The following is a 21,690-nucleotide window of genomic DNA, read 5'->3' on the forward strand; positions in this document are numbered from 1 at the left end:
TCGACCGAGTTGCACAACCAACCATGGTTCCCACATTCTGATCTGACAGGGATATCCTTAAAAATAACTGGTGTCTAACATACAGACATCGGGAGGCAAGAAGAGAAAGAAACCTGGCTAGCAACGGAATTCAGGACAGGGAAGCTTCGGCAACAAAGAAAGAGGGCGCCACATCAAGATCCAACCAAACGCCTAAATTTGGCGCCCCTTTTTCTCGATCTTCTTTCCCAAATTTGTGAACTGAGGCAGAAGAACCATGCACGGTAGCAAATAAAGAGAGACTGCTCTGCTCAGAGGCTTGGCTTCCGGAGAGACTTCCTTCCATTGGCATCTCGAGAAGCGGGCCATCAGCCGCGAAGGTGGTGCAAGAGCCGCCCCGCCCCGCCTTGGCTTACTCCCAAGAAAGGCGTCCAGCCGCCTTCATTTCTGGCAGGAAGAAAGCCAAGTGTCCCGAGAAAGCAGAAGAGGGAGAAGGAAGCGAGAAGAATAGTAACCTCTACAAAAATTAGTATCTGGACGAGGCTTCCTGCACCAGTTGGATGCCTCCGAGATGCGCTGGAATACCCTTGCCACTCAACCACACAGCCACAGGAGTTAGTGTGGTTTGGTGGTACTGGCTGGGGTTGAGGGAACTCATTGGGGGAATAAGTTCGCCCACAGAGTGCTATCCAGTATTAGCTATCGTTTGCTATGGAAATCACGGCATAACAAAAATAGAATATTGTACTATCGGGCGCAATCGAGGAACTCTCCCATTCAATTCATACCTCGTTTCTTGCCCTGTTGCTCTGCTCCCCGTTTTCTTTATTCTCCTGCTCGCCTGCGACCGTCCCTTTGTTCCCACCCACCCTCCATCCCAAAAGCAACCGCCTCACGCGTGATTTATAGCATCTTCGAGGGTCAACCAGCCATCGCTGTGGCGCTATAATGTCTGTCTTATTGATATATTGGCACAGCAATGGTCAGATGACACTATAAGACACCATAAATCATTAGAATGGCGTGGCCCTATACTGTTTCAATCCAGCCGTGGAGAAGCGCGCACTCTCTGCCGTACTCGTGCCAATTCCGTTTGGGTCGGATTTATCCAGCTAGAAAATATTTAAATTTCTTTTAAAAAGCGAAAGAAACAGGAACACGGAGCTCCGGTTAGCTGTGCCGGAGGAGGTATAAAGGAAAGAGTGGGTGAGGGTGAGGTTTGCTTTCCAAATGGTGCACTTTTTGAAGGTGAGGATGGGGGGAAGGGAGAGGAAGGTTCTATCCTCGGAATCAAACCTGCCCCCTCCTCTCACAAACGCGGCAAGCAATTGTTGTCCTTCAAGTGTCCGGCCTCCCACTGACCGTCACTGTCCTGAGTCCTATCCACTAGCCGCGACGGAATCGAATTAATTCCGCTCCCCCTCTTCCCTCGCCCTGCCCAGAAATTGCAGCTCTTTCCCTTAAAGGCCCAGCACGAAAAGGCTGCAGCGCCCAAGATGATCAATAGCGAAAATCGGCCCTATGTTGGTCGCGGTTGGCCGAGCCCGGCATACCTGTTTTGATGGCGTATTTCAGCGTCGTCCTGCAGGTCAACAGAATTTCCTCCAAGGTTTGGGGCTGATCCGCCAATTCCCAGTTATATTCCTGAAGCAGCTCGTTTGGGTAGTGGAAATCAATCACTTTAGTGGATCGGTCGAAATTCTTCACCATGTACTGGAGCAAAATGTCCACCACGTCTTGTAGGAAAGCCAAGGTGATCGCTTCCCCCTCCGAAGCAGGTAGAAGATCTGCAGAGAAGGAACAAACAGGATGCGACTCTTTTAGATTTATGCTTAGAATAAAAGCAGCCGAGGCAGACTGTATTTATTTTAAAGCCATTCCTTTATCCTATCATAATTTGCAGGTCCTTAATATATCTAAACGCTTTCTGTTTATATAAACATACAGTTCAAATCACTGACATGGGAGAGACGCACGATTATGAAATACACTTTCAGGTCATTGTCAACACAGAAATCAATATTTAAGAATTAATATTTTAAATATTTGACATGTTATTTAAAAAAAAAATCAAACAGTTCCGTTTGAAAAATGAGACACATACTGCCCATGCCATTACTCCCCCTCTTCCTCAATTTAGATTTATAAATGGCTTAAAATCGGTTTGGTCGCTGTTCTCTTCCAAGTGGTGCTGAATCAACCATCAATTTGACAACAGTTCTTAGAAAACGAACAATATTACGGGATGCCATTGACACTATTCGAACCATATATATATTGACACTATTCGAACCATATATATATATATTGCCATCTGGCAATATACGGTAGATTGTTTTCAAATAGATTTATTGAGCCAGAATGATTCATAAATATTCCCTTAGCAAGCACTTCCAAATTTAAAAGACTGATTCAAAATTTCTACATTTCTTCCTGCCTTCCCCATCCCACCCCACGCACTCCCTCTCCCTCCCTCCCTCCCTCCCTTCCTCCCTCCCTCTCCCCCACTTTCACACACAAACGTTGGCCTATTCTGTGTATTCCTTGGCCCTGGAGAGATGTGGTGGGATTTGAAATTAAACAATTTAGGAATAGCCCATAAAACAAAACAAAACAAAAATCACTGTAGGAATAGTTGTATTTAAATGGCTTGGAATCAACAGGAGCATTTTTGGCAGTATTTCTGGAGTTAATATGAGCGAATCTAGTCCTTGCGTAGGCAGATTTCAACTAGTTTTCCAACTTTGGAATCATTGCGATATGTATGTATACAAGAATGTATATAAAAATGGAGACGCGAAGGGAAAGGCTGGCATCTCTGCAAAATCGAAAAACAGATTTTTTTTTCTTCCTTTTTCTAGCAGCTGAATGAGAATACAGGAGCGTTTCGCGGAGCTGGTACCTGAACTCCTTTTTCAAGACTGGGTGATGCACGCCTCCTCACCTCGAGGAGAAGCGAGTGGCAGAATGCCCTTCGGTGTGGAACTACCCGACTTGTTCTACTCCCCCTTAAAGAGGACTAGAAACCCCCAAAGGCGAGAGTAGGGGGCTTCCAAAACGTCTGACTACTACCCACACTCCTTTTAAGACTCCGCCGCCAAGTCCTGGGCTGGCTGGAGGCCAATTACCTGAGGCGTGCAGGAAAGCATAGCTGAGCTCCCTTTCTGGCAAGCGCAAGGTTTTCCGCTGCAGGTACAAGCCCCCTTTCTGGCGGCCGAACCAGGGTCTGCCTTCGTCGCCCCCGTTTCCGTGGTCTTGTCGCCATCTCCGTAGAGCAGCGCTAACAAAGACACAAAGGGCGAAGCGTCAATGGCACCGCGGGGGCTGGAGCGAAACGCCCCCTCCCCCAATTCCAATGTCTACTCCCCCCTCCACGCCTCGAAGGATCTCCAAATTTCTCGGGAAAGCATCCTTGGGACTTTGGGGAGATTACTTCGAAATTATTATCACATCATTATTATTATTATTTTTAAAAAACGGTTCTTTCGGTGGTTTGGGGAGCCTCTTGGGGATAGATGCTTACCGCAGAGTTTGGTTGAAATGCCTCCGGTAAACTTCTGGGCAGCTTGGCACCAGGCTTTGGCTAAGGGCAGAAGGAGAACAAGATATTGGCATTAGATGGGTGGGTGGATTTCAGCGGATAATCTTACCACACAATAGACCGCGGTTTCATTCTTTATTTCTTTCTGTCAGCCTTATGAGTAGCGGAGTGAGAGTCCATCGGCTGCAACCCTCCCAGAGGCTTTTGCGTCCTAAGCAGCGTGCTTTAGGATAGAGCTGCGCGGGTTGCTTTCCGCCTTTCCTTTCTGAAAAAAAGATTTTAAGCTCAAGAAAGCGAGCCTCGTCCGCTCTTTCCGTGATTTTCCCTTAACATCTATAACTTTCTAAGGGGGCCTTTTGCAACCGGCCACAGCTTCCATCATCCCCAGCCAGTACCCTTGCCCATATCTCGCTAAGTGACCTTATTTGTAGCCAGCGGCTCAAGAAAAGCAGTATCGCGGCGCATCCAGGGTTGCCAGCCTCACCACCTGCACCCACCCAGCCCGCCCTTCTTTCCACTTCACTTTGCGTCGTTAGTGAGCTTTGGCGTGTCTCCTCGTCCCCGCCTGAAAGCCCGGAGCTCGCCCTCATTTCGATGTCCGGGCTGCCCTCCTTCACCGGGGCAAGGTCTCCCTAGCCAGCAGGTAAATGATTCTTCGGACTGAAGTGGGACCGACTGGGTTGTCGCGGTCTGAAGCTCTCTGCCCAGTCAGTTGAGGGAATCTTCTTTTGGGGCGAGAAGGGTCTCGAGGTTGGACGGGGAGATGCCAAAAGTCCTGGAAGACTTCCGCGAAGAGCAACTTCGCGCGGGCAGGTGGCTTCGGGTTGCCATCCGCTCTTCAGGCGATCTGACTATGTGCCCGAGAAAGGCGGGCCGGAGATTCTTACCTGTACCCGGGTTATCTGGATCGCCAGATCCCTCCTCAGTCCCGAAGGACCAAAAGCCAGCTCCCGGAGTTGCCATCTGAGGAGTCGCTGAGAAGCCGCTGAAGTGCCGCCGGAGCGCCTGGGCTGTGTGTGCGGGAGACAGAGACGCCGCCGCGAAAGGCGGGACGAGGCGGCCGGGGGTTGGTGGTGGTGCGGGAGAGACTGGGGGAGGGGAGGAAGGGAGGGCGCGGGAGAAACCGGGGCGAATGCGTTCTGGGAAGGGTTGCAATGAGGACGCGGGCCCGATTGAGCGCGACGTGGACGGCAGAGACACTCTGAGCGCGATTTCCTCTCTCGCAGAAGACCTGGGCGCGCCAGTCGGGCAGAGACACCCGTGCTGAGCGCTTTCCGCTCTACTGACCCGCCGCTGACTCGCCTTCAGAACGAGTGGCTGAGAGGAGGCGCGACGGCGGCGGGAGCTTTGCCTTCCAGCGACAGATAGCGAATCGCCACCTGCTGCTGTGAGCACGAGCAAGTCAGACTGGGGCCGCCTCAGGCTGCAGCAAAAAAAAAAAAAAAAAAGCAGAGGAGCACCAAAACCTGAGAGGCCCTTCAGGCGGTTTGGGGGGACGAGAGGAGAAGGCAGGATTGATAGGGTTGAAGGCAGGATCCGAGGGCTGCCTTGAAAGGGGAGGAGGATGCTTCCGATCACATCTGGATCCAGCCTTCAAGGGCTGTACCTAAGAGAGGGCGCCTCAGGGGGAGGTCAAGAATTCCTCGCACCCACGCAGGGCGGAGAACAGAGGGGACATATCACGCACGTCACCCAGAGCCAGCAGTGCGTGACTTGTCTTCGGAGTGGCAACGTTGATCAGGCTCAAAGCCACCGACAACGGCAACCCATAATGAAAAACAGATTTAGTAGGGACCACGATGGCTCCCTCATCCACCTCTCCCTCCTACCCACACTTCAGCTACTGCAGCACCTGCTTCTTCTTTGGGCACTGAAAACCCTGTCCTGATTCTGTAGACATTTTGTGCTCTTGATCTAAACAGTTGGCCCAACTATTCACTGGACAGAAACACACACAATCAATTTGGCCTAGGGAAAAAGTTAGAAGTTGATGGACACTTGTTGGCCATATCACTCACCAGAGATTTAAACAAGCACTTTTCCTTGTCCTAGCTAGTGATGCTATAGCTAACACTAGAATAGGACAAATCTCTCTCCATTGCCTGGTTTGCTTGTTCCTCTGTGTCAGAAGAAAGCTTCTGGCCAGCTGTTTCCTATTTTAAAACAAACCTTGGAAATTGCATTAAAAAACAGCTTTGTCGTGAAGTGTAAGCAAGGGTTGTGCAAATATTATTTCCTATTATTTGGGGGAATTTTCTTTTGACAACATCTGATAACCACCAGTGAGGAATCCTTGTACAACCTGGATCATAATTTTCATGTGTCATAGGACCAACTCAAGTTCTTAGCCACAGTTCAGACAATTTCTGCTTCCTTTGTTTCTAGCGAAGTAGCAGTGCGAGAAACATACATCCCCAGTTGATGGCAATCGGCTTGAAAAACAAATGCTACATAGCTGCTTTATCTCTCTCCTCTTCTGACACACACACCATTCTTATTTTGCCATCCCATTGATTGTGCCTGCTCCTGAACTCTTCAGCCCAATATATGTCTGGGAGAGGGGATGGGATGGGAAGAGGCCAAATCTTCACTACATGAAAACACTAGTTTTCCATCGTCTTTCTTTCTTTGCTGTGGATGGAATTGGTTGACACTGCTGTCTGTTTTTCTTTTTAAGATAAATTAGATCAAAAGATGCTCAAGATATTGAGCTAGAAGTCTAGGGCAGCTCCCCCCAACCCTGGTATCTTCCAGAACTGTTGAATTTCATCTCCCATTATCCTCTAGCACTGAAAAATGTGGAAACATATTGGAGGAGTGATAAATCTTGCCTGGAGTGTGCTTTATCTCTGGGGTATCTGCAGGCAGATAATAGCTTTCAATTAATTTGTTGATGTACATCAAAGATGCCCTGTTGGTGAACTGATTTCACAGTATTCTTAGAGAGGCAGTGAATACATTGTCTGTCGGATTTAAAATGTAGGGCTCAAGACAAAAATGTGTACTTGAACAGAGAAAATCAACATAAACGCTTCTCATACAGAGAGGGTATAATTTGGTGATACTTCTTGCCTCCACCGTACTGAAGAAATGGGGAATCGTTCCCTGTAGGAAAACTGATCTTGGTAGCTACTGTCTGCCATCTTCTTATTCTGTTCAAGTCCCTAGCTTGTGTCCATGGACCAGTAGCATGAACAAGGACCTCAGCTGTCTGGTTGAAAAACACATTTGTGAGTTAATGAACGGCAGAGACAAATTCATTAGTTCCTCTGTCAAGCTATGCTGCAGGCATTTACCACCAACTCTGGAAAGACTGGAAGTGAGGCATTCTAGACTACCCACCAACCCCACCATTCCTCCCCCCCCCCCACAATCGGGATTAATTGGAGTTAGTTTAATGCCATTTGAGGTCAGTACATTTTCTGCTCCTGTTCCAACTGGGTTTGAGCAATCGCAGTCATGCAAAAGGAGGGTTTTTCTTTCCAGCTGTGATCAGAATGAAAACTGAGACCCTCAGTTTTCAGTGTTAATAGGAGCCCCTCCCTCCCCCCAACTGACACAAACCCCCTCCCTCCCCAACTAACATACTTTTGTATAGGGATTGTTTCTTCTGTAGCTGGGATAAAATTCCCCATTTGAAATGTGATCATCTTCCCCTTTATAGTAAATGAAAAACAAAAGCCAAGCGCTGATTTCAAAGCATCCAATCAGAATAATCTCTCATTTTACTCTTAGTTTTGCATTTTAAGGCCCATCACTTATGGCAGTCTTAGCTGACTTTGGCTTGAAAATAAACTAAGTTAGATGAGATCTGGTTAGTATTTGGATGAGAAATTCTCAGGACATTCCAAGGCATAGGTTCAATGGAGAGAGTGAAAAAAAAGAAGGCAAATCTTTTTACATATTATTGCAAGCAAAATTACATGCTCAGAAATGGAATCCAATTCAAAAGTCTTGTCACTTCTAATTATCACTATTCTAGTAAGGAATTTTTTAAAAGTATGTCCCATATTAAGGATGTGGTCATCTTCAAATCGCCATGTAAAATTGCAGTTACTACAGAAACACTACGAGAAAGATATGTGAGCTTCAATGTCCAGAGTGGATGCTTGGGGCACAGATATGAGTATATTTCACAATGAAGAAAAACTGAGTAAGTCTGATTTGTAAAACTGAGTAAGCCTATCTGATATTAGGATGCCCTTCTTTTTTTCTCTCTGCAATGCTTGTTCCTCTTGGGGAAAGCAGATTTGAAGCTATGGAGCCAGCCTCTCTTCCTTTGTTTGTACATGGAACATGGAGGCCTTTGATGGGCATCTGTAACACAGACACAGCAGTCTTATTTATCTCAGGGCTAGTTCATGTCTCAGTTCATTGAAGCAGGAGTCGCTTGTCTTTTAAATTGGCTAGAGGGGAAAAGCTAGTCTCTCTTCACCAGGGCAGAACTGGCTTAGATTTCTTCCTGTGGATGAGCACGTAACAGCAAAATCACAATGAACTTCAAAGTCGTGCATCATGATATTGGATGTTTTGTTTTCATTGGCCCTGAAGTGTACCCTTCACTAGAATTAAATCCCAAAATAGTTTGGACTGAGGTGTAAGCTTTTTGTTCATTCATTTCAAAAATTCTATAGGTAATAGATGTAGTCTTCATCTCACCTAGTTTTATGCCCTGTAATATTGTAATAATATAGGCCATGAATACATCTTTCCAAAATACAGATTAGGAAGGGGATACACGCACACATCCATACATATAGACACACACTCACATGTGCATATGCACGCACACAGGCACACATACAAATTTCCAGTGCATTTCCTATGGATTTCCCAGTTCATTGTGCCTGTGTCTTCCCTTTTAACAGTCACTGCACTACTGAAAACCAAATCTATTTCTTATATAGATTGTAATTTCAGTTATTACAAAGAACTTGATGACATCATTGTAATTCCACAATTTCTCTTTTTAATAGCATATGTATATTCCATTTATAAAAATGGCATTACGTAAAATGCCTTTGTTACACCATAACCGTTCGAGCTTGCGGCTACAGGATAATCTGGTCAAAATATGAGAGAAAATAATTCTTCCTACTGTGCAGAGACCCTACAAGTCAATTTTGAACTACTCATGCAAAAAGCAAAACAAAAAAACCCAGAACACTATTTCCAAGGAAGCACATGAATTTCTTTTGCTCTAATACAACCAGGGCAAAACAAATGGTCTGTACTGTAATTTGCTATCACAGTAGAGGAAAACTAATTTTTTTTAAAAAAGAAAGGACCCCCTAATCACCAGATTTATAGGAAGAGGATACAAATCCCCCCCATAGTTCTCCCCTCTGAAATTATTGTTTCTCTATCCACAAAAGGACTTAACTGCTACTCTGATGTATAGCATTCTTTGCTTGAATACATTGCCTACCAAAATGATGAATGATGATGGTTAGTTGTCACAGATATATTGCTACATACAGAGATCAAGTTTTATATGTGTATATTATGTCCATATGTCTAAAGCTCATTTGAAAGTTGGTTCACAATAAAGTTGCTTCTTAAATTACCTGCATGGTCTCTACTATAATCCCTGGTCTTTTTAACATTCAAGGCTTATTTCTTTATCCATTTACATTAATTAAATTGACTTTAATTGAACCATAATATGTTAAGGGAAGGTTCAAAGATCCAGGCAGATTATAAACAATCTCACTATGTAGATAAAGCTATGCAAAACATGTAGGAAAACAAAATGAAAAATAATGTACTTCCTCCTACCTCCAAAAAGAACTCCAAAAAGAGTTTGAATATAGTATAAGAGAGCAATATTTTTCACATCTGTTTGCATATTTAAATAAATGTTATAACAAAGCCTCGCATCTCCCTTTAGAAAACAGCTAAGGCAGCATATTCATATCCTCAAATACACAGCTAATATATGCATGTGGGAGGTTTATTCAAAAGAAAAGGATATGGGAATTCCATACGTCCCCCCCAAAACAAAAACAAAAAAACAACAAGAAGAAAACAAGCAGAGATTATGCTGAAGAAGAGAAAACAATAGCAGCAGCTGCTAATATTGGTGGAGGAGGCGCCTGCGTTGAGAAGTCTTCCGGAGTAATTTTTGGTAGTCAAAAGGATAATCTTCATCTTCATTCTCTTTTGGGATCCCTGTGACCTTTGGCCTATGGATTTCATTACAGAAACATTTTAGAAATGGTAAATCAAAATATTTACTTCGGTACACACTGTTAATTGACTGCTTAAGTCTAACCTCAGGGAAAATAAAATTTCCAGCTGTTTCACTCTGACAAAATATTGCCTTTTGCAGCAAGTGGAAATGTGCTATATGTGAGGGAATGTCAAATAAAGATGGTGTTTTATTCAATTGGCATGAAGTAACCAATTAAAAGTGATTACATGGAAGTGTTGGGAAAAAAAATAGGAATGAACTACTTGAAAGCTGCTCTGTTGTCCATTTGTTTTCTTAGCTGAGTGTTGCTATCTTCAGTTTGAGAATTAGATGGCCATTGCTTTTTCATATTACAGATAATCTGTTTTAGGACAAGCAATTGGATCAAATGATCAGTTGAGTCTTTCCAATTCTGTAATGCTAACTCACCATCCGTGCTCACTGGGAAGGAGAGAGACAGACAAAGAAAGAACAGTAGCGTACAATAATGATGGAAAATTACACTTTGAAAAGTGGCTGTTGAATTTGTGAGCCAGGCTCTTGGGAAATGATGGCATTTAAGAATACATGAATGTTCTGGTGCAAAGCTGCTTATACATGTAAATCATTATCTGCTCTCATAATGATAGATAATGAGCATGCATGTATCAAAATCACAGTCAGTTGACCATAAATAAACCTACAGGTTTCTTGATTTTGCAATTCCTTAAGTTCACAGTGAAAAGCAGCATCTCAACATTGAGTCAGGAAATGGCTAGTACACAACTAGCATGTTCAGCAACTTGTATCTATTGGACAAATGTTATATAGGGTAGCTAGCACATATCAAAATGTGCCTATTTAAATCCATGAAGATTCTCAGTTATCCAGGTCATGATTGTCCCAAAGGAGCTTTATCAAGAGGCAACTGGACTTCCAGAAAAGTCCAGTTGCTTCTTGAAAAAGCACTTTTGGATGCTTTTTTGGTGCCTATTTAAATGGTCTGATTTCCTAGTTGTACTCTATGTAGTTGCACTTTGCATCAGTGTTACTCACAAATACCAGAATAAATGCCAGTTTTAATACTGCAAATGATGAAACCCATGACAATAGTGATACTGCTAACAAAGTTTTACATAGTTAATGAAATTCTAAAAGATTATTTGCAACCTGTGAGATTTCAACTAAGAGAAGTCCTGGAAACAAAAAAAAAAAACTAATTAAAAATAAGTGTGTGTGCAGGTATATGTGTATGTGTGTTGTGTGCATGTGAAAATAAAAAGTTTTGGATCTTGGACCTAAATCCCCTTTCATCAGATGAAAGATGAATTATCCACATTTGGTAGATGAGGATATACAGCAATTATAAGGTCCATTAATCTGCAAACTGCCAGCATCAACCATCTGACGAAAACAACCCTTATCCACAAAAACTTCAAAAATTATAAGTATGTAAATGAAAAATAAGTCTATTTCACTTGATGGCAAACACCCTGTCGTATGTATGTATGTATGTATGTATGTATGCAATATGCTGCCCATGTTACATTGGGTGTCTTGCAAAATAATGAAAAATGAAGAAGACAATACAAAATATTTAAATTTAGAAAGGTTAAATAGAAAGTAAAAGCCAAGAGGACAAGTATAGGGATGGGAATCTTCTCTCTATCCCATCAGCCATCCCCAATCTAGAACATCCCTATTCAGGCCCCAGGCCAGCAGGCAGATTTAATTTTAAAATTATATCAATATTTTAATTAAAGGAATAACATTTTGGATAATCCTGTTACATAATAACAAAATTCTTCCTTTATATAACCCTAGAAAACCAGATACTGTATAACTGAACATTTTTTCTTTGATGAGTTCAACTTTCTTATTCAAACAATCATGTAATATTCTGTATCAGCTTCTCTAATTTCTAAGTCAAACAATTTATTGCGAGGAATGTCACATTTTCTTATGAGGCTGCATTTATCTTCTGCCTTTCTGAACTTCAAATAAGAGAAAAAAGGTTTATTGGTTTCAAAGGCCTTTGAAAGGGCTAAAAGAGAGCATTAGAAAAACTGGCTATACATGTCAATATGACTTATGGCCATCCTGACTTGTGATTAAGCACTCTCATCCTTTCCCCATCTACTTGGAAGATGCAGCTTTATTCAAGAATTTCATACTGATTCTGCTGCACAGATGATGGATCTATGCACAATTAAAAACAGGATTCTGGTGAACTCAACAAGAGGGTGATCTAAATTTTGTAAATACAATTTTAGTTCGTCTGGATACGTGTTTTTGAATTATGTCATGGTGAGCTGCTGACCACCTTGGAGAACAGAATGTAAACTACTTAAAAAAATAAATCTATTTGCATTCTTAAATTAAGTTGGTTATAGCTTCTATTTCATCCAGAGATGGTATTCAGCAGGTTCTGATCAGTTCTGGAGAACCGGTAGCAGAAATTTTGAGTAATTCAGAGAACCGTCAAGTACCACCTCTGACTGGAGATTTTACAATATCCTTTCCCTGCCACGCCCACCAAGCCATGCCCACAGAACTGGTAGTAAAAAAAATTGTGAATCCCACCACTGATTTCATGGTGATCTGTATGACCCCAATCTAAGTTACTGGTTGTATTGGAAGATTTCTTAAATAGGAAAAGTTCAACATTCCTCTATTTAACTTGATAAATATTAAGATACTCATTTTTTTAGAAACTGCTCACCCTTCAGGACTCCTTAATGTTGCAGAGATAGGATCTTGCAAGATATTCTTTACTCTTGAGCTAGCATTTCTATCCTTTGAGACGAAATCAGTAGATGAAAATTCTTGGTAGTAGCGATCTTCTATGTTCAGTATCTTCCCCAGACTATCAAAATAAATATTATATATGTATACATATATCTATATATAAAAAAGCAAAATATCACTCACGCATCATCAAAAAATCTCCAGAACTGTAAAGTCTACAAACTTGAAATTTGGCATGTATGTTCCTCTTGGCTTCTAGGTGCTCACTAAGAAAGGATTTTTCGAAATGACCATCAAAGCATTAGTATTTCCTATATTATTATTAACACACTCTGATGCTAAAGAGTTCTACTCCCCCTCCCCACCTCAAAAGGAATCTGTCCCAAATGCAAAGCACAAGCAGAGGAGAGGAGTTTGAACCAGCAACCAGCTTTAGTACAGAACAGTTGAGCTAAGCCATGCCCAGTCTCCTTGCTGTCTCCTTCTTGCTCACATAGCAAATACTGTTTCACTTTCCAAACAGCCCTCAACTCTCTCACATACTGACAGGACGCTAGCCAGATTAATACCAATGAATGCTGGTAGGCAGAGACATAACGCCTCCCCCCCCCATTTTCCTCTTCAAAAACTAAGCCTGACCACATAGTTTCATTGCAAAGCATGGATATAGAGCTAGTATACTATATATATAATAATGTATGTACTACTATATATATTAATGAACTAGGCCAAAATGTATTATGTACCATCTTATCAGATAAAAAGATTGACCCCTATAGAAATGTTACCTCTTTGTTATGTAGTTTATCTGTAAAGTTACAAAACTGCAAAGGGCAAAAGGAAAGCAACTTCTAGTATAAAAGTAGGTAAATTGGTATCCCGGCTCAAATAATTTTAAAGGCAATGCTGATTCCCTTTTATATTTTGCATGTGAAGTATTCAGCTCAATTTTGTGTATATTTAAAATTTTCATCATCTTCCTTATGTTTTTATAAGCCAATATGGATGTTTAAGGCTGCAGTTTTAAAGCACAATCCAAACCACAACTAAAGGACTTTAGACATAATTATTTCTGAACACAGCCAATGGCAGCTAAAGTTTTGAGAAGTGGTTGGTATGAAGTTTACAGTTTTGGACTTTATTAGGGTAGGCAAGAAACCCTTGCAGGCAGTAGGACATATGAAGACTTCAGATGCCCTAAATCTTAGGAGCTCAGCACAAAACCTTTCAAGATCTCACAGATATGTTGAACTCTTGTCATTTACTGTTCTAGAATGCTGAAATTTTGCAGGGTTCCAGTGACAATATGAGAGAGATGTTGGAAGAGATTTCAACTGACTGTGGGAGGGGGGAAAAAACAGGGGAAAGGCATGCAAAATATCACACAAAATTGGCACTTGAGAAGCTGGTAAATGGTAACCCTTGACTGTACACAGAAAGCATTTTGTACCATAGAAGGATAGGCTTCTTATGTCACACCAAGCCTTACTATAAGTAAAAAAAAAAAAGGCCAGAGTTCTAAATTCCCCATTCAATACTGATAGCAAGTATGCACAAGTTAGTATTTCAAAGCTGTTCCATGCTATACGGTTCTACAATTACTGGGCAATTTTCTGAAATGCCATTTCTGCTGATATAATTTGAAGTGTATTAGGCCTGTCTTTATAAGCCCCTATTTAGAAGGATTTATGTATTCAACATCACTATGCACTGACACTGCAGTTTGGCAGGCAAAGCTTCCACTAAGCCTAGGCTGCAAGAGATTTAAATTTAGACTCCAGCATTTTGCCATATCACTAAGAAAGTGACATTATCAAGCTATGTCAGGCTGAGAAATAAATGAATAGCTTATATTGATCAATAAGAGCATATAAATAATCGCTGTGCATATGTTAAACACTTGGTGGAGGGCCATTTATGAAAGAGAGAACTTGATTTCAATAAGCAAGTGCCTGGATTAAGAATACTCCAGTTTATGGATGGTACATACTTAATAAGGGAACCTATTGTTGCAAAATTCAAGTTAAATACACAATTATTTAGATTAAACAAACAATACAATATATACAGCATTATATAATACAGGTAGTCCTTGATTTATGGTTGGTCACTTAGCAATGAATTTCTGACGGGCTAGAGCTCCTTGTGACCCAGAATCAAAGTTCAGACAACCGCTGTGATCATGTTATTGCAATTTGGGCATTTGGCAACTTGTTTACCTTTATGGCCATTTGCAGTGTCATGGAGTCATGTGACCACAATTTACAATGGTATTTTTTCCCGGAAGCCAAGATTTACTTCCTGTTTTCAGCAAAACAACAACAACAATAACAACAACCCCAATCCATTGCAGACAGTGGATTTGCTTAATAAGCAGGGCATTCATTTAATGACAATCACAAAAAAGGTTGCAATATTGGATGCAATCACATAGTGATCTGCTTAATAACTGACACAACTTACAACTGTAATTCCAAGTTTAATTATGATTGTAAGTTGAGGACCTGTAATACTGTTCCAGTTTACAAAGAAGTTCAACTTAAGGACAGATTTTGGGAAGATTATTAAACTGAGGACTAGCTGTAGTACTACTTACCTCTTATTTACAGTCCATGGCACTGGATTCTTTTTATTTGTTATAAGTCTGATAGAGTCTACTCAAAATGCAAAACATATACAGCTATTTGAAATAAACATAATAGGGTTCTTTCAGAGAATAATGAGATCTTCATCAAGAGGTGAATTGAAAGCAAGAGTACTTCTATGTAGCAAGCTGTACTTTGTATTACCTTGCTATTACTTGAATGCAACAACATAATGTAAAAAATGATGTCTAGGGGTATCAGGACCATAGACTAAATGAGTGTCAGAAAAAACAACAACCCCTATTTTCCCCCCAGTGTCATAACACTGATTCAAATTTCACTCTCATGCTCTATTATTTATTTTCAGGAGAAAAACTTGTATGGATGAAATCATAACATGAAAATTTACTTGCAATAAAATGGAAGTAAAATTTACTTGCAATAAATGAAAATTTAACTGCAATAAAATGGAAATGTAAAAACTTTCAGTATTTTGTTTGGATTTAGTGCATTCTCCAATTTATGGACAAGTGACACTAGGAAACTATAATGCATGAATAAACTACAGGTTTCAAAATTCAATAATAAATGTTCACGAATTAACAATGTTAACTTGCAGGTATTATGATTAATGAAATAGAGGAACCTTGATTTACTGGATATCAATACAATGGATACAACTACTATGGACCAAATTCTATAGTGATTTGAATAATTTGCATGATGATATTGCTTGGTGTCATTTGTTTTGCGACTGTTCAAAGTTAATGGGCGCTGAAAAAAGTGTTTTACAATCGGTCCTTGCACTTATAATTATTGCAGCATCCCCATGATCATGTGACCAAAATCCAAATACTTGACAACCAGCATGTATTTATGATGATTGCAACATCCTTTGGTCATGTGATCATCATTTACAACTTTCTCAGCTGACTTCTGACAAGCAAAGTGAAGTGAAACAATATTTACTTAGCAACTGTGTGATTCACTTAACAACTGCAATGATTTACTTAACAATTGTGGCAAAAAGGTAGTAAAATCGGATGCAACTCACTTAATTTTGCTTAGTAAAGGAAATTCTAGAGGATAAATAGAAGATTACCAGTTTTTATTTGAGATTGGTTGTATAACAACACTACTAAATAGATGTCAAGTTGGAACAATATACTACTCTTTTAACAGAAACTCCTACTGTTGAGTCTACACCCCTCAGTTGGTCTATATACCATTTTTTCTTAAATTTCACAAATTCCTGTTGTTACCTCACAATATTGCTTTATCTGCATCTTACTGAGAAGGCAATTACCTGTTATTCCTTGCTTTTTGCCTTTTATCTTGCATAGATGAGAATTTCTGAAAAAAATATTTTAAATGAACATCAATGTGATCAAACATTGTACATATTAAATAGTGTCAATTTACTGATCATTAATATCCATAGATAAGGCCTACTATAAACTTTATCCTTACCAGTTTATGGTTAATACTAATCTGGTTTGGTCTATCTTTGTATCAATCTATAAATTTCTAATAAATTTCTAAAAAGTCAGAGACTTTTTTTTAATTGTAAAGCTTTAGATTCATTTGAGGCTGACTCATTTTAGTCTCATCTAGTCGTGACCCACTCAAGGTGCTCATCTCTCTTAACTGAGGGAGGCTTCCTTGTCTGAGAGACATTTCCATCATGTGGCCAGTATGAAAATACAGAATGCAGTAACTTTCCCACCATAGTGGTACTTATTTATCTGTTCACCTTTGCTTGCTTTAGAATTGGGGTGAGTAATAGGAGCTCATCCTGTTGCACGGTGCTCAGGTCTTGAACCCAGGATGTTTCAAGCTGTCAAATTCAGCATCTTAACCACTGAGCCATCATGTCCCCTCCTCTCCCATTTACCATTTAGCCACTTTTATAAACAACTGTCTTCCACGGCTAATAATGATATTCCATGAGAACACTACAAAGAATTAATTCTGGCACGAAATTTAATTGATGAATTATACAGGCCCTTATCAATTCAAATTCTTTCTACAGTTTCTGGCTCCCAGTTCAATTTAATGCATATACCAAGGCAGCTTTATTTATTAGGCATTCCACCTATCGCTCTTTCATAACTAGAAATGAACAACCAAATTGAGCAAGTTAAAACTTCCAAGTACCTAGGCATGTATTTTCAGTCTTCAACCTCCTGGAATTTCAGTCTTGAAACCATATCAGAGATTTTAAAAGCTTCTATTGCATTAAACAGATAAGCAAGCCATAATGGGAATAATTACATGCACGTAGCATTTAAATTACTTAGAGCCAAAATAATAAGTCTTCTGTTTTAGAGTGCACAATATTGCATGTACCATAATATTGCCACAGTAGAAATAATTCAATTTAAATTTCTATCAGAATTCCTTATTCAATAAAAATGCATTTCTTCAGTTAGAGCTTGGTGTATTTCTGTTGAGGGCTATTTGAAATTCTGCCTGTTTAAGTACTAGCACAAATACACTGAGGTGAATCTTTGGCCCAGTTTGTACTGCTAGACAGACACATTTTCTCACAGAAGAACAAATGATACCTGATTTGTTTCACTGTGTGAAACCGTCACACAGGTGGCTCTCAGAAACATATGAAATGTGTAAAACAGAGAATGTTTTGATGCACCATGATGGAGCACTTTCTGTTGTTTTTTATTTTGAATGAAAGGTTTATTGATATTATCACTTCCAACATTATCTGGATGAATTGGACAATTAAGTAATAGAATTGATACCTCACACTTCTGCTACAATGAACTTACTGATTTGCTTATTATTCCCAAGTAGTTTTATCGTATCTCGCCTTTTTCCACAGAAGGATGGCATACCTAGATGTCCTGACCTTGATAGTGTTCACTGAGAGATTTGATAATATTCCACACTACTTTATATATACTTATGACACTGAAACTGAATCAGTTGCACATGCACTTCTGAATTTTCCAATTTATCATTCATGGAAGTTGGAGGTAACCTTCTCTGGAATCACAAATCATTTCAGCTGATCTGAATAGGCAACTGTGCATTTCCTATTAAATGAACAATATTTACAAATTCTATTTATGTGGTTAATTTTTTTAGTATAAAACTGCTGTCAGAACTTTTTGCATCTGAACTAAAATCAAATTATTTATTTTATTTTTTTATACTGCCTTTATTAATTTTATAAAACTCAAGGCAATGAATACTACTTTCTCCTCATCAAACTGTGAGGTGAGTTGGGCTGAGAGAAAATGGCTAGCCCAAAGTAATCCAGCTAGCACTCATGCCTAAGGCCAGACTAGAACTCACAGCCTCCTGATTTCTATGGAAGCACCTTAACTACTACACTTATGCTTAGTTTTTATTATAAACAGAACTTTTATGTTAGGATGTTTTGTACTTTAACAGTTTTATTTCAGCCTAACATCATACACACAAACAAACAACATAATAATTGCCTTCTCTTTTCTTCTTCTAACAGTTTCCCTCATGCGGACAATGCTGAAATGTATAGCCTTTATTTCTAATCTTGTACGTTTTGTCATTTAAAACTTCTATGAAATATGAAAATGTAGGACCCATATTTCCTCAGCTGAGGTGCTTCCTTCCCCGCAAAATGCTGAAGTCTATATTTCCTGCCCAATTTTAAACACTGTAATTCCAACACATTTCAAGGTTGCTTTATGGCTCATCTGTATTTCAGATTCAGAGAATCTATTTTTGTTTGCAGCTATGGTTTCTGCTATACAAGAAGGAAATGGATGGGATGTAGAATGTAATAGGTGTAGGAGTAGATATGGTAGATATCGTGATTACAGTATGACCCTGTAGAATAAATAGTTCTGATGTAATGCCAGTTAAGACCATTTAAAGCATTGAAAATAGGACTAAAACCTGAAAAATCTTTTAGTGATGACTGACAGTAACCTAAGGTATATAATACAATTTAGATGAAGGGATAGAAAGGTAATTCATGAAATCTGCAGATTCCAAGCTGACAGGAATAGCTAACACTCCAGAAAATAGGCTTAAAAAAGAAGGATCTTGACAGACTTGAACATTGGGCCCTATCTAACAAAATGAAATTCAGTGGTTAAAAAAAGTAAGGTTTTACACTTAGACATGAAAAACCAAATTCATAGGTAAAGAATAGCTAGTATCTGGTTTAATAGTAGGAACTGTGAGAGAGATCTTAAGAATCCTAGGAGACAATCACTTTAATATGAGCTAGCAGTATGCTACAGTCAAGAAAGCTAGTTCTAAGTTGCATCAACAGAGGGTCAAATTAAAAATCACGTTAAGTGTTATTACCACTCTATAGTGCTTTGGTAAGATAGTACATGGAATATTGCATTCAATTTTGGTCACCACAGTGTAAAAAAAAAAAAGTTGAAATTCTAGAGAGTGGACAGAAGATCAACAAAGATGATCAGAGCTGGAGGCTAAGACATAAAGAATGGTTGAAGGAATTGGATATATCTTAATTTAATGAAAAGGGGTGATAGGGCAGCGGTGTTCCAATATCTAAGGACTGCCATAAAGAAGAGGGGATCAACCTATTTTTCAAAGCACCCAAAGGCAGAACAAGATGCCTTCATATCTGTTTTATGGGATACCCTATCAATCAAATTATGGCCTGATGCATCCTTATTGGAAATTCCCTCTTAATGTAGAGCTATTTGGAAAGTTTAGTTTTCCAAACACCACTTAAGAGCAGGTGGAACAAGGCAGGGATCCTTAGAACTTTTGTCACAATTCAACATCTTTTTCTTTCTGGATGCGATTCCGCCTTGCTTCATGACTCAGCAGGGAAGAGAAATGCACTGCATAAATATGTGACATTATGTTGTCATAGATGTCAGAAAAAAAGACGGAGCGAAGAATGTTAAAGCAACAGCTGCTCCACGCCTCTTAGTAAAAATATCTAGAACCACACTCATTTCTGCAACTACTCTGTTATCATTTCGGTTGAATGGTAGCCACTGAGGCAGGCTGACTAAGCAAATGTATTTTGTCACCTGCTGCTAAGTAGGTCAATAGTTTGCATATGCCTCCAGCAAGCAGGCTTAATTGCTTTTAAGAGGGAACTGGGAAAACAGCTTCTTCAATTTCCTTTTGACATACTGGATTGCTATTCCCCAAAGTCCCTTTTTCTATTTTTAACTGCATAAGGTCAGATCTGGAAAGCAGCCATGAAACATGGGAATTAACTAAAAGATTACAATGTCATACATAGATGGGTGAGAAGATCCCTTCCTTTCAACTCTTTACACCACTTCTCTGCACTTGTCTGGGAAAAGATATCAATGTACAACATAGAAATTGCAATGTACAATGCAACATTTTATTCTGGGTTTATTTTATGGTGAATCCAGAAATGATTTCTAATAAAAAGCATTGATATCTTGTACTGATTTTAAGATTTTATTTTATCAAAACTAACCAGAAGACTTTTTAAGATCCTAAATAAAGTCAACCTGAATAAGCAAAGTTTGTTGTGAATTAAGGGCTTCCTGAAAGAAAGACTGAGCAACCTGAGATCATGGTATTATTGGCAGTTCCCAAAACTCTCCAGAATCAATTCAGAGGTTGTGCACCACCAGAAGCTGCCACAGAATTGAAATTTATAATGTAATGGAAGAAGGAAATGGCAAATAATCCTACTAAGTTTTATTTTATGAATTTTAATTATGTTTGAGTGATGACATCATTTTGGTTCCATCATTTGTAGTCTTCACCTGTATTTTTGGGAATGCATCCTTTGGCATGACACCAGCCATGACTAGTAGGACACAGACAGACACAGACAGACACAGACACAGACACAGACACACAGAAGGAAGATGGCACTCACAACCATATTTCACCTTTTAATCTGCAGTTCAGATTTCAATAATACAACTGTGGGCATCATTTTCAATTTTTTTAAATTCTACTTCTCCAACAGGATATTTCTGCTATCAATCAAAGGTCAGAAATATTAAGCATTTCTTTCCTAAAAACAGTGGCTTTTAACCACATCATTCAAATCTACTACTTACATGTAGAAGAGCATAAAAGGTGGAATCTTCAGGATCATCTAAAATCTTGGGTTTTGGAAATCGCCTTGGGCTTCTCTGAAAATGATCGCCATCCTCTCTTTTGAAACCAACTGCAAGAAAAGATCATTATGAGAAAATTGTTTTGAAACAGCAATATGTTTGAGACAAAAAACCATTTTGAGATGTAATAAGTATAGAAGAGTAAGCAGCCAGAAAGAGAAGTTAAACATGTCATCAGTTCAGAATCCTTGCATTTCCACAAGTGCTCCATGTTCAACGCCTCCTGAATTCTGTTGATCTTTACCTGGTGATACTGTAAAGTTGAACTTTAGTTGACCAGACTCTTCTGTATAGTTTTTGATAAATCTTCTATGCTGCAACCTTACAAATGTTCCTCCTGACAGTATAATTTATTAAACATGTTTGTATATTTACCAAACTTATACAGGTAGTCCTTGCTTAGCAACTATTTGTTCATGAATTATTCAAAGTTACCATGGTGCTTAAATGGGACATTTACAACTGGTCCTTGAGCTTGTGGCTGTCCCAGCTTCCATATGGAGTCCCAAGCAAAGTCAATGGAGAAGCTGGCCAGAAATCACACATGTGGTCATA

General features: G+C 39.7%; 2 protein-coding genes across 4 annotated transcripts in view; both read right to left on the reverse strand.

Moving 5' to 3' along the window:
* The window catches only part of GAD2 (glutamate decarboxylase 2), a 46,220-nt gene extending 42,659 nt beyond the window's left edge, over positions 1 to 3,561 (reverse strand). The window contains exons 1-3 of one of the 2 annotated variants that reach the window (XM_026672112.2): positions 3,503 to 3,561; positions 3,108 to 3,259; positions 1,533 to 1,766 (exon numbers count right to left, since the gene is read on the reverse strand). In XM_026672112.2, the coding sequence (XP_026527897.2) occupies positions 1,533 to 1,689 (157 nt within the window). In that variant the 5' untranslated portion in view covers positions 1,690 to 1,766; positions 3,108 to 3,259; positions 3,503 to 3,561. Of the gene's footprint in view, positions 1 to 1,532; positions 1,767 to 3,107; positions 3,260 to 3,502 lie in introns of those variants that run through there. The other variant, XM_087947639.1, reaches the window with a different exon arrangement.
* A 4,621-nt stretch (positions 3,562 to 8,182) lies between these two features.
* MYO3A (myosin IIIA) overlaps positions 8,183 to 21,690 on the reverse strand; it is a 97,240-nt gene continuing 83,732 nt past the window's right edge. Inside the window, exons 25-28 of one of the 2 annotated variants that reach the window (XM_087948379.1) lie at positions 21,076 to 21,185; positions 16,332 to 16,378; positions 12,415 to 12,558; positions 8,183 to 9,705 (exon numbers count right to left, since the gene is read on the reverse strand). In XM_087948379.1, the coding sequence (XP_087804505.1) occupies positions 9,594 to 9,705; positions 12,415 to 12,558; positions 16,332 to 16,378; positions 21,076 to 21,185 (413 nt within the window). In that variant the 3' untranslated portion in view covers positions 8,183 to 9,593. The remainder of the gene's footprint in view (positions 9,706 to 12,414; positions 12,559 to 16,331; positions 16,379 to 21,075; positions 21,186 to 21,690) is intronic. The other variant, XM_087948380.1, reaches the window with a different exon arrangement.

This window comes from Notechis scutatus, chromosome Z (genome assembly GCF_049901735.1).
Source record: "Notechis scutatus isolate UNSWTSFEM ecotype Mainland chromosome Z, rNotScu1.2, whole genome shotgun sequence".
Lineage (NCBI taxonomy): Eukaryota > Metazoa > Chordata > Lepidosauria > Squamata > Elapidae > Notechis > Notechis scutatus.